The sequence below is a fragment of the Gastrolobium bilobum genome, unplaced genomic scaffold (assembly GCF_033153095.1).
Source record: "Gastrolobium bilobum isolate Gb01-03AN ecotype WA unplaced genomic scaffold, APGP_CSIRO_Gbil_v1 utg12951, whole genome shotgun sequence".
NCBI lineage: Eukaryota > Viridiplantae > Streptophyta > Magnoliopsida > Fabales > Fabaceae > Gastrolobium > Gastrolobium bilobum.
In genome coordinates, this window is record NW_026898547.1 from 1 (window position 1) to 13,568 (window position 13,568).

Genomic DNA, 13,568 nt, shown 5'->3' on the forward strand with positions numbered 1-13,568 from the left:
TGTAAGTGCGGATTTCTCCCGAATGCCCTCCCCAAGGAGACGAGTGAAACTCTTCAAGAATAGTGGGAATAAAAGTGGAAGAGCGAGGGAGTACCAACCTGTCCTTGTACCACAAGCAACTCTTCGTCACATGATAACTCGGGTGAGAAGAGCTGTTATTCAAGATCTCAGTGATCATCTTCTTAATTCCAGCATCTGCCAAAGCCTCATCAGAAAGCTTCTGCAAATCCGAACTCACAGGTGTGGACATAACCTTGCATTCCATCATACGGGATAGTGCATCCGCGACCTTATTCTCCAAACCTGGTTTGTATTGGATCTCGAAGTCAAAACCCATAAGTTTTGCCACCCATTTATGTTGTCCATCTATCAACACTCTCTGCTCAGTGAGGTATTTTAAGCTCCTCTGATCAGTTCTTACTATGAAATGACGACCCAGCAAATATTGTCGCCACTTTTGTATAGAAAAGACAATAGCCTTGAGTTCCTTTTCGTAAACAGAGAGCATTTTATCCTTCTCAGAAAATGCTTGACTAAAATAAGCAATAGGTCGACCATGTTGCATGAGTACCGCTCCCATACCTACCCCTGAAGCATCAGTTTCCACAATGAATTCCTCATCAAAATTAGGCAATGCCAATTCTGGCAGGGACATCATCACAGCCTTTAGTTCATCAAATGCCCCTTGAGCTGTCACATCCCAAGCAAATCTGTCTTTCTTAAGTAATCTAGTCAGGGGGCTGGCTAAATGACCATAATTCTTCACAAAGCGTCTATAATACCCGGTAAGACCCAAAAATCCCCTTAACCCTTTCAAGGACAAAGGAACCGGCCAATCTTTAATGGAAGCTACCTTAGAAGAATCTGTCTTTACCCCTGTTCCGGAGATCACATGGCCCAAATACTCCAACTCCTTCCTTCCAAAACTACACTTCTTGAAATTTGCCACAAAGCAATTTTTTTGCAGTACCTCCATCACTTGACATAACTGAGCCCAATGAGAAGATTCATCCGCACTGTATATGAGAATGTCATCAAAGAAGACTAGGACGAACTTACGGAGAAATGGCTTGAACACCTCATTCATTAAGGATTGGAATGTCGAAGGAGCATTCCTCAAACCAAACGGCATCACAAGGTACTCATAATGGCCCTCATGAGTCCTAAAAGCCGTCTTCTCAATGTCTTCTTTCCGCATACGGATTTGATTATATCCCGACTTTAGATCCAGCTTAGAAAAAATCGAAGCTCCTTCTAACTCATCCAGCAACTCATCTATCTCTGGTAATGGGAATTTATCAGGGATGGTCACCCTGTTCAAAGCCCGGTAGTCAACACAAAATCTCCAGCTGCCGTCTTTTTTCTTGACTAAGATCATAGGACTGGAAAAGGGGCTAGTACTGGGTCGGATCCACCCCACCAACAACATTTCCCTGAAAAATTTCTCCAACTCCTCCTTTTGGTAATAAGGGTAGCGATAAGGCTTTAGATTTGGAACACTGGCCCCTGCCTTCAGAATGATTCTGTGATCACAGGTTCTCTCCGGAGGTAAATCTGTTCGTTCCCTAAACACCTCAGGGAATTGGTGCATGACCCTTGAAGTCAACTCAATAGAGTCCTCCTCCTTGCCAACATTGGTACTCACTACCCTCAGATCCACTAAATAATTTTCCAACCCTTTTTTCATGGTCTTACTAAGCTTCTTATAAGAAATAAGCCCTCTGGACAATTGAGGATCTCCTCGAAGCTCAACAATATCTGATCCATAAGGCACCCTCAAGAAAAGCTCGCGGAAATTAGCCCTTATCTCCCCCAAACCCTCCAGCCAGGTGTAACCCAGAATGACATCCTCCCCCTCCAAGTTAAATATGAAAAAATCTTGAGTTATTGACATACCTGGGAGTTGTAATAACACTCCCTTACACGTTCCCATGCAACGTACTTGATTCCCATCACCCACCGTGACCGTGGGGGATTCGGTCTTGTTCACCAGAAGCTTCAGATCGTCAGCTACATGTGGTGCCAAGAAATTGTGTGAGGCTTCTGTGTCAATCAACACCACAACCCTCTTGCCCGCGATCGTCCCCCACAACTTCAAGGATCTACCGGACGTAAGCCCAGCAATACTGTGGAGACTCAATTGAAGGTTCACCCTTTCTTCAGACGACTCTCCGTTCCCCAAATCGAGTTCCACGTCCTCTGTGTCTCCCGTTCCGACCATCATAACATTCAAATGAGCTTGGGGGCACACGTGATCGAAGGAATATGGTCCATCGCACTTGAAACACGTGTTCCGGCGTCGTCTATCCGCAACCTCCTCCGGTGACAGCCGTCGGAAGCGAGCGCGACCACCGTTGCCGCCGTTAGAGCTCCGTCCGATTGTACCGTTGTTGCCCTCATTAGGGTTCGCAACCCCACTCGTGCCCTGATTCAGATTTGGAGTGGAAGCCCCACTTTCACTACCCTGGGTGCCATTATTTTGAGTTAACGGGCTTGTCACGTTTGGCCCACTAGTGGAGCTCCTCACATTGAAACTCGAATGACGACTAGGGAGAGCAGGCCTAGAATAGTGTGGGCCATTGCCAGCATTTGGCCCAAACCTCCCACTCTCCTGACCCAATTTCCCCCTGATCTCCTCTCTCTCCTCCACACGCTGAGCCATCGTCATCATCGTGCCCAGGTTCCTCAAATTATGCAATCTGATTTCCGCGCGAATCTCTTCACGGAGGCCATTCAGGAACGCAGCTTGCATAACATCTTCATCTGCGTGTCTCAACGGGGCTGAAAGCAACTCAAACTTTTCACGGTACTCCGCAAACGATCCCTGTTGACGAAGACACATTAAATCTTCGTAAGGATTTCCAGAAGATGATGGATGGAATCGGTCCAGAATCGCTGCACGAAAGTCAGCCCAAGAGATGGTTGGGTTCCTTTGCTCCCACCACTAGAACCAGTTGAGTGCCCTTCCTTCCAAGCATACCGACGCGGTCTCCACTTGCTCGCCGATAGGAATCTTATAGATTCGAAAAAATCGCTCGGCCCTGTACAGCCAGCCATAAGGATCATCTCCAGAGAAATAAGGAACCTCTACTCGCCTTCTCCTTTCGTATTCCCTAGCGTTTCCGTCCATGTCACCACCCACTTGGTCACCTCTCACTTCTTCCTCACCCTCCGTTGTAGAGCGTTTGCCAGGGCTCCTCGATCTTCCTCCGCCCATATGATTGAGTCGTGCTAAAATCTCCGTAAGGGTACAGTTCACCTGATGCACCGAATTTTCTAACCCTCCAATTCGCCCCGTCAAACCCACGTTGCTCTGTTCCATAGCCATCACCCTTTGTTCCATATCATCAACTCTTGTCTCCATCCTTGATCGAACCATTCAACGCACTTGCAGGATCAAGTGCTTTGATACCAATTGATGGCACCAGAAGATTAACAGATAATAAACAGGAAAATATACTAAAACTTGAATTGCAATTGAGTTCTTACAAACAGTGATTAACGCTCAACAATGAAACAGTACTCAGAATGGACTACTGACAACGGACCGCTTGAGACACCTTGAAGGAAATTACAAATACTGAACCAGTAAAATACTCAGCTACTAACAATGGTTACTCTCAACGAGGAAGAAAACCCCACTCCCCATCAAGCTACCCATACTTTTCTTACAAACTTTCTAACTAATTCCCTTACTCCCTTTTTCCTATTTAGCCACTGATTCCCTTCTCCCATTCCCCTCCCACATGGTATGCCCCATTCAACGCTTGCCACGTGTGCTCTTTTATAACAAACTCTCTTGCAGTGCTTTTCTTCTCAACAGCCAGCACTATCTGTTTCACCAAGCCTTGGCCACCCGAAGAAGCAATGGGCTGATGTTGATCACCCAACGAATCTGCCATGGCCTGCACATTTACTGTCATGTGCTGCTTGTCCGAATCTGCCACTGCAATGGGCTGATCACTATGGCCTTTATCTTTATTCTGCTTCCTCCTACGTTCATAAACCCATTTTAGGGGTCCAACATTATATGATAATGTTGTGTAATGGTTTGATATTCCAAGTTTCCATCCATACTTTCTCTGACCATCCCATGAGTCTATCGATATCGACTACCATCCATTGTGGTTAGAGCCTGGCATCTTCCATTTACTTCACCACTAACAGCCATCAATAGAAATCAAATTATTTATATATCTTTACATATATAAATTAAAATTTGAATTACTTAAAATTTTATAATTCAAACGGAACTTAATATTTATTTATTTTTTGTTGAAATATTTGACTAAATTTTTACAAAGAATAAAATAAAAATCATACTAACTTGAATTCTTAATGCACGTTACTTTTAATGAGCTTTTTAAATTTGTTTTTTACACACTTTACAAAATTTAAGTCGACTTTTATTCACATTTAAAATTCAAAATCATGAAGGTTAGCACTCCATTCTATAATTTAATAAAGTAAATATTTTCATCATACCCCTGCACGCCGCCTATCTCTTCTAATTTGTTGAGAAACATTATTTGCAAAATACCAAATAGGTACAGAAACCTCCAAAGACACGTTTTCTTAAATAAAGTTCTTCAATCAAGAAAAAATAAATAATTTAAAACAACTCTGAAAAATCTATTGAGAGATTCCTCTATGTCATCTGTGTAATATGTTAAACTCTGCAACTAACATGATGTTTTTAACAGTGGATTGACAACCAAATAAAAATAAATAAAAAATAAATAAAATAAAGGAGGCTTAGCTTTTATAATCCTTAGACAGACGTCAGCACCCTGATCATAGCGGCGATTGAGGTAAAGATCAAATGTTTTTCTCCTTCCTGAATCCATTTGGCTTTTGTGATGGTTTGATCGACTGGCAGCATTGTTCGTCATGTGCGGGTACGTTGATGAGGCGTCTTCTTTCTTCTCAAATGGTAATAGAGCGAGAATCGAAATTTTTCGATTTCCCACAGACGGCGCCAGATGTTCTGGAGTGAACATTAATGGTCTAGCAGTATAGCTAGTATTTGTATCTACGGAGCTTATGGTAAAGATGACAGACAGTGAGAAGTCCTGCACCTTAGGCCAAAGTCCGATGGGATGAACAAGGGGTGTGTGTGAGTCACCTGCGGTGGATAAGATGTGCTCTGGGCACAAGTATGTAGGTGAGTTATGAGATCATCCTCTTTGTTAGCTATAAGGGGTTATATATAGATGAATGCACTATGAGATTGTGCCCCTAGTGGGTAGTTTGCAGGTGACTTAATGGCATGATGCAATGCTCGTGGGTGGTTATTGCTAGTAGATGGGAGTTAGGAGAGAATGGTGGAATGAGATGCTCCATCTAGTGGGGATAGGAAATGGGTACCACATAAGTGGTCCACAACAAGTTAAAATTACAAAATAACCCTTAATATTTGAATCAGAACTACTGTTTGGAACTTGAACGACTCTAAGAAGGCAAGAAATTATGATGAGGGCATGTCAGTTGCTCTGAACGACATGGCAGTTGCAGTTACATCACTATCCAATAAAACAAAGAAAGAATATAATTTTTCCATACATAATGTTATCCCCAACATGTTTGAAGCTAGAGGAGTTATTCTTTCTTTATCTTGTAGATATTGATGAGTAGCGATAAATTTGAAAACTAAATTTCTTTTAGTTTAAAATAATAAAATGTAAAGTTGGGGATGAACGAGAGAAAGATTGTAAAGTTGTGTGTTAAATGGAACTTCAAGACATATAGCATTAGACAATGACACCAGAGGAACTCTCTCCTCAGCAAGTCTCTGACGAGCCTCCGTCGACAACCTCCTCCCTCTAGTACTCACCACATCAACACAACCAAATTCCCCAACCCGATTCCGCGACAAGGACGAGGAGGAACTATACCACATTAGAAGTGGGCATCTTAAACAGTGTTTTTTATTCATTTTTTCACACAATCATGAAAGCTTCATGAAAGATGGACAACTAACTTTGGTAGGAAAATTTTGTAATCTCATTTATCAAAAATGCACAACATAGAAACTCAATCTCAGATGTCTGGACTACTAAGTCTTCAGGGGGCGTTTTGTACAGGAGAAAAAAAAATTTGTTCGGGAATCTCGATTTTCAAAAATATAATTTTTACATTCAGTTTACAATAATATCCGAAAATTAAAAATTTAGAAAAATTCAGTTTCTCGAAAATCCTAAAAAATAACATGTAACAAATGCCCCTTAATATTTATTAGATGCTGCACGTGACAGTCTCGTCATATTACCCCCTAACGTGTCCCAATTTCATTACGTTGATAGAAAGAGAAAAAAAAGTGACACCAAAAACAATAATAATAAAGCTTGGATGAAATCCTAATTATGAAAGCCAGGATCAGTGTTATAAAAATTGGCTCCATCCGACCGGGCGGATAGGTTCAACTGGAAATTGATTATTAATCGGTCTGGTTCAATTAAGTATTCAATTAAGTAATCGATCATATATATAACCCACTCAAGAATAATAAATCGGGTGGAATCTGTGTTAACCAAGTACTGGTTTTATAGTTGTATCGGTTTTTAAAAAAATTCTCTAAGCCAAAATTACTTTGATAAAATATTTTACCACAGTTGTATTCTTGTAATTTAAAATTAAAACTTAAAGAAAAGAGAATAAAATACTAACTACCAATTTCTTTTTAAGAGTTAATTCAACCATAACTACATCTTTAAGGATAGTTGATTCTTTCGGTATACCCACAAGTTTAGGCTCTTTGAGCCAGTTATAGAATTAACCAGAAGTGCAGAATGATTCAAAAATGAAGATATTTAAACCCCTCTTAAAATTAATATGTGAGAATCAAATGAAAATTTTTTCTTTTTACTTTTTTTTTTTATATGCTGAGAAAACAACCCAGCAGAAAAACTACAAAACTGAAACTGTTCGAGATCTACAAACAAAAGCTAAATCAGCCATAAAAACGACTTAATCTGAAAAGGAAGAAAACAGAAAACAGACATATCAGGAACAGAAGGATAGTCCAGTGGATAATTTGCTAGCCAATCAGCACAATAATTTTCTTCTCTATATGTGTGGATAAGACGAACTCTCCAATCTTTTTGAAATCAAGCCCGTATACGAGCCACCAAATGGGGATCATGGGCTGCAACACCCTTTCTAAAAAGAATGGTGATTGCAGTTGTTGAATCAGATTCAACAATTAAATTCTTCCAGCCTTCCTCCCAAGCCATCTCAAAATCTTTGAGAATTCCCCAAAGTTCAGCATTGAGAGCATTACAATTACCTATCATGTATGAGAAACCTTTAAGCCAGTGACCCCTATCATCTCTAGCAGTTCCACCACAAGCAGCTACTCCTTGAGATCTTCTAGTAGCTCCATCAGTATTTAATTTAATCCAATTCTCTTCTGGAGGATTCCAGCTAACAAGGATTTCTGCTTTGTGTTTAACTAAGTGATGACTATAAATAAATTGAAACGCCATATGGGATTATGCGGCTGCGTTAAGAACCGAGTTCTATAAGAAGAAACAGCATTGCCATAAATTAAATTGTTCCTCCATCTCCAAGCCAACCAAACAGTAGTACCAAACACAATGCACCAAGGAGTATTATTTGTATACCTGTCCATGCAAGCTAAAAAAATTTTCCAGCCAAGTATGTAGATCATTAGTAAAAAAAGAGTTGTCAAAACTAATTGGAATTAATTCTTCCCAAAGCTTTTTAATAGTCAAGCAATCCCTTAGCAAGTGCATAGAGCTCTCGGTTTCATGCAAACAGATAGGGCAAAAATGATTACCTCTATTAAAGGAACTCAATCTATCCTTCGTTGGCAATTTATTATGAAGAACTTTCCACAAGAATAATCTAATCACTTGAGGACCTTCCCAACACCAAATCTTTTTCCAAATCACTGAATTACCATTAGGATCAGAAACATTATCTGCAAGAGTTTGGTAGATGTTCTTGACTGAAATCTGATCTGAGTTGTTTAAGTTCCATCTCATGTAATCAGCTCCATCAAGCTCATTTAGGGGTAAAATACTTTTAATTAATAACACAACATCAGCAGGAAGCCAACTAGCTAGTAATTGTAAGTCCCAATTACCCTGATCATCAACATTCTCCTTTATTCTTTTGTTACTTTCCTCCCAAGGAGTTGGATTTACAACCATGTCCATAAGCCTTTTTCCTTCATGAATCCACTTGTCTTTCCAAAATGAAATATTATTACCATTACCAATCTCCCAGTTGAGATGATTCTCTAATTTTATCCAGATAGAACAGATGTACTTCCACAATCTTGAATCACCATCTCTGCAACTGAATAAGGCACTTCCTCTTTTCTGACCACTATATTTAGCCCTGAGAAGATGAACCCAAAATTTATCCGGATGAGCAAAAATATCCCAAGCCAGCTTACCTACAAAAGCATCGCTCATGTAAATTAACTTCTTCAGTCCCAAACCTCCCTCTGCTTTTGGTTTTGTCATAACCTCCCAGCTCACAAGATGCATCTTTTTTTTTCCTATGTATCTCCCCAAATGAAACCTCTCTGCAACTTTTCAATTTCATGACAGATTGATTTTGGGATTTTATCACATTGCATTTGAAAGAAAGGAATAGTAGACAGAACAGACTGAGCCAGGGTAATCCTTCCAGCTTGTGAAGACACTTTGAATGCCAGTCATTCAACTTATTTTGAACCTTTTCAACAATATTAGCATAAGCTTCCTTAGATGCTCTACCATGCTTCATCCACACCCCCAAATGTCTCCCTATATTACACACTTTCTTAAAACCACAAACATTCGTGATTTCAGCTGCTACATTATCTGGAGTGTTTCTTGAGAAGAAAATACTAGTCTTCTGTTGATTCACTCTTTGACCCGAAATATCACCAAACAGCTTCAAACACTTGAGAATAATTTGAATATGATCTACAGAAGCTTCGGCAAAGAGCATTAAGTCATCAGCAAACATCAAGTGGGATACATCAGGACCTCCTTTTCCAGCCTGAATTGGCTTCCAAAGCTTACCTTGAACTGCAGTGTTGATAATATGGCTGAGTTTCTCTATTGCAATAACAAACACATAAGGAGAGAGGGGTCACCTTGACGGACACCTCTTGAAGGTTGAAATTCCTCAGACATCCCTCCATTCCATAAGACATAATAATACCAATTAAATTTTTCAAAATTTGCACCTCGTGAAGAATTTTTTTAATAAAATTCCAACTTACTCTATCATAAGCTTTTTGTAAACCCACCTTGATGGCCATGAAAGTCTTCCTACCTTTCGTTCTATTTCTTTTTACTTTTTAATTCCCTTACTATGAGCTATTATTAATTACTAATTCAAATTACTTTAATTCTCTTCAACTCGATATCCGAACCGAGTTGGTGATCTTTGCGGATTTAATAATATTGACCCCAAACATAACTCAGAGATCCTCATAAAAATATTCGATGTTAATCATAATCAACCCCTCAGACGCAATAAACAATGCAACACTCCCATCCAACAGAGTATGGTCCCATGCACTTAAAATTCGTCCACATGTCGCATACTTATATGCAAAAAAAAAATCAAAAGAAGAAAAACTCAACCTTTCATCACCATACCTCAAATAAAAGGAGCCCTTTCACAAGCCCCAAGTAACCTAACCTAGCCGTCCATAAAGTGAACATTAAAATGAAAGACCAGGATAAAATATAGTTGACCTATTGAACAGGTAATTGACTACAGACGATTTTTTATTATTTGGTTTCCCCAGTATTTGAAATTTTTCATATAGCAATTTTGCTAAAAGAACCCAATGACCAATTTATTTTTTTAAACAGTAAACCCCGAATCCAGCAGCAGCAAATTGCTACTTGTTTTGTGGTACAAGATAAAGTCTGTTTTAATAAAAAAAAATTATCAATGTTAAATTTTCTGTTTTCTTTAAAGTGAGAGGTTATACTTACAACCTATTTTCCTTTACAACCTCTTACAACCAATATCTTAACCGTTGATTTCCGTCAATCAACGGTTAAGATTTATTGTGAATTAATAATTATTTAATAAATTTTATTTGCAAAAATCTTAACCGTTGATTGACGGAAATCAACGGTTAAGATATTGGTTGTAAGAGGTTGTAAAGGAAAATAAGTTGTAAGTATAACCTTCATCTTCTTTAAATTACGAAACTGGAACATTTATTCTGTTTATAATTGTATTTATGGGTTTTATTTTTATTTCTCTCCTACTCTCACAACAAATGGTGGGACCCATTTTATTTTTTAAAAAAGAAAAGAGAAAAAAATAGAACACAAATATCGAAGTGAGAATAGAAAATAAAATTTTTCTTATGTAACATAAGAAAATCTGTATTTATAGGTGAATTTGTCATACAATAGAAATAAAAGGTATGTTTCTGGTACGGGCAAAGTATGTTGATATGATGATGATCTATAAAACACCGACACTTCAAAAATCCTGATGTGTTGTGTCCACACTTTCCGACACTCATCGACACTTCGACATTCCAATACTTGTTGCAAATACTCAAAAAAGGTTCAAAATTTACGTTGCATCGCATTCTGAGTTTCAACTATTAGATTCTTTATATTATAATTACCATTTTATTAAGTTTAATATAAACATTTGAGATATCTTATATTTCTTTGCAAAATTTATGGGTATTATAAGTTTAGCTTTATTTTATTTTTAAAATTATTAAATATTAAATATGACATATACTACATAAATTAAAAATGTTATATAATATCAAAACATCTCCTAACGTGTCAAAATTTAACATTTTTTAAAATTAACGTGTCAGACTGTCGTGTCGTATCCCGAGTTCCATGTCGCTATCTGTCGATGCAACATAGATGATGATTGAGTATACAATGGTATAGATTAGAACTCTTCAGAGTTACATTACTAGCCTCTGGCTAGCTGAGGATATATGTGACAGTGAGGTGTATTGGACTCAGTTATGACTATGGTGGAGATTAAGCAACGGCAAGCTTAGATAATGAAAAAGATAATTCATTTAGGTGGTGTTTGGTTGGGAGCTTTTCAGCAGATATCTATCTTTCTCAAGTATGGCTTTTAGAAACACCATGTTTGTTTCAACGTTTTTCACCAAAAACCCATCTATCCAATTTGTCTGGATTTATGAGAAACATAGATATCCGCACTATTTAAAAACTCAATTGGAAGGTGGGATTTTTCGGAAAACCGGTTATCTGACTTTTAATGCACTGTTGATTTCATAAAGCTATCTAATTTTTCCAGTAAAGTTTTTCCTCACCAAACAATTTTTTTTTACATTTTTCTACCTATCTCACTTTATCTATCTTTCCAATCATTTCTCTATCTATCTCATTTCCCTACTATTCGAAAAAAATCTCCTAAACCAAACGCCCCTCAAAGAGACTCAATCCTCTATTTACAAGATGGGAGGTTTTCTTCTAGCATATAAAGTGTGATGCCATAAACATTTTAGTTCTGTGGACACCATTATGGCATGGGACTACATGACCCCTAATGTTGAAAAGGCTACCTGTGTATGAGAAATGTAAGAGAACACGTCTACTCTGGAGTCATACGCTTCATACATGATGTGTTTGAGGCCTTCTCCGATAACCATATGAAACTAACTGGGCAAGGTCATCCGATCAATTGAGCACCATAAATATGCATGTTCATGCTTGCTTTGTCACATAAGGGAAACAATGTCTGACGTCAAATTACAAGTGTCCTCCTTTTTCGTAAATATCATGATTATTCCAGAGGAATGGAAACTGTTAAGAAAACACTGATTCTATTTGAATTTAATTTTTCATCCAGATAAAATACAGTAAGCCCACCAAAGGTTAAAACCCAAACACAATAAACCCGTAAAGGGTTAAGGGCCCAAGTAATGTGCGATATCCATGTCGCGCATAAAAAATTAGAGGAGCGATGACTTCATCGTGCCCAAACCGTCTTTAACATAACTTCATAGTGAAGGAAGTGATCAAATAGGTAAAAGGCCACTGCGCTATAAAACCAATACACAAGAGACAGCAACAGCTTGCCACTACTCTATCAAGATAGCCTCATATAATAGAATAGGGCCAGAGCAACACCAACTGAACCTGCAGTCCTTCTACAGCCAATCAGAAGATACACCGCCTATCAAATGCGGTATCTGATTCACTATATAAGCAAAGGATACAAACCCAGATAAGAGAATCTAATTCAGTAAGAATACCACATAAATCTGACTTTGATACCGGCTTGAGCGTCAGAGTGTCATGGCAGGTACCTCCAGTTTGGATCATCGCGCCAAAAAAGAATCATACCCATCGTATCATCAACAACTATCAACAACCCATAAAACAGATAACCCAACCCAAAGTCTTCACACATCAACCGTGTGTGATTAAGCTCAATACATGTTAGCCTAACCATATTGTCTTGGTCTCATCAATTTTGTTTTTCAGTTATTCAAATTTGTTTTGTAATATAAATTTTAAAAATTAATAAAAGTATCTCATGTAATCATATAAGAAAATATAAAGCTTAATTGAAACCATGTGAGAAAAACTAAGAAAAATATAAAATATAAAGCCCTTGCATAAGAAATAAATCATCTCATATTAACAGAAAAAAACATTAATTTCAAATATTATTAAGGGTTTAATATTTCTTTCTTTTTACAAATAAACCAAAGGCAAAGGTATCCTCCTTAGGAAACAATACTATTTGAATCCTTCCAAAAATGATACTAAAAAAATTGAACGCGTACTAAGCTATTATTATTTGGTAAAATTTAATATTTCTTATGTTATAAAAGATAAATTTTACTTCCTACACATATAAAAAAATATGAGGCCCATGTGAAGAAAATATATATATATATATAAACCACACACTACTATATATATAAAAAAATTTTATCTCCTACAACATAAAAAACAATAAACCCTATGCAAAAGTAATAAAATCAACATAAAATTTTGGCTCTTCAATTTGACTCCTAACAGTCAACTTTTACAAAATTTACTAAAAACTAAATTGATTTTACAAAAAAATACCGAACAACTGCATAATATAAATTTTAATGAGTTAATAACAACTGCATAATATAAATTTTAATGAGTTAATGGACTACCTGTGGGTTCGACAACTATTAAAAGAACTCTCTAACTTGAGGGTCAATTGTAAAAACAATTACTCTGGTTTTTAAATGGATAAAAAAATTATGACTTTTTAATGAGTCGCTTAAACTGGCAAAATTTCATAGACTTGGTTGGTGCACAGGTTATTCTACCCAAGAAAAATGCTACCTACCCACTTTAATAGCACTAGTCCACAGTACAGGGTTGCCATGCCATCAAGAAACATAATTAACACCCACCCCGGATCTTGAATTATATCATTCAAAGCATCAAAGAAAAAAAGACCCCTTCACTATTTTGAATTTCCTCAAGAAAGATTGCAAAAATCCAAAAACAGGACCACACCGGGCCCTGGAAAACTGTTGCAGCAGAGTGACATTGCACAAAGTAATAAGCAAGTAACAGCAAAGA

At 37.6% G+C, this 13,568-nt stretch overlaps 1 protein-coding gene across 1 annotated transcript; it reads right to left on the reverse strand.

Moving 5' to 3' along the window:
• Nucleotides 1-98: 98 nt before the first annotated feature.
• Nucleotides 99-3,364, reverse strand: LOC133317331 (uncharacterized; the record flags this gene model as incomplete). Its single annotated transcript, XM_061519195.1, has 2 exons — nt 2,981-3,364; nt 99-2,824 (listed from the first exon to the last, which is right to left on the reverse strand). Coding segments are annotated over exons 1-2 (3,110 nt in total), but the record flags the coding sequence as incomplete, so codon positions are not given.
• Between the last annotated feature and the right edge of the window lie 10,204 nt (nt 3,365-13,568).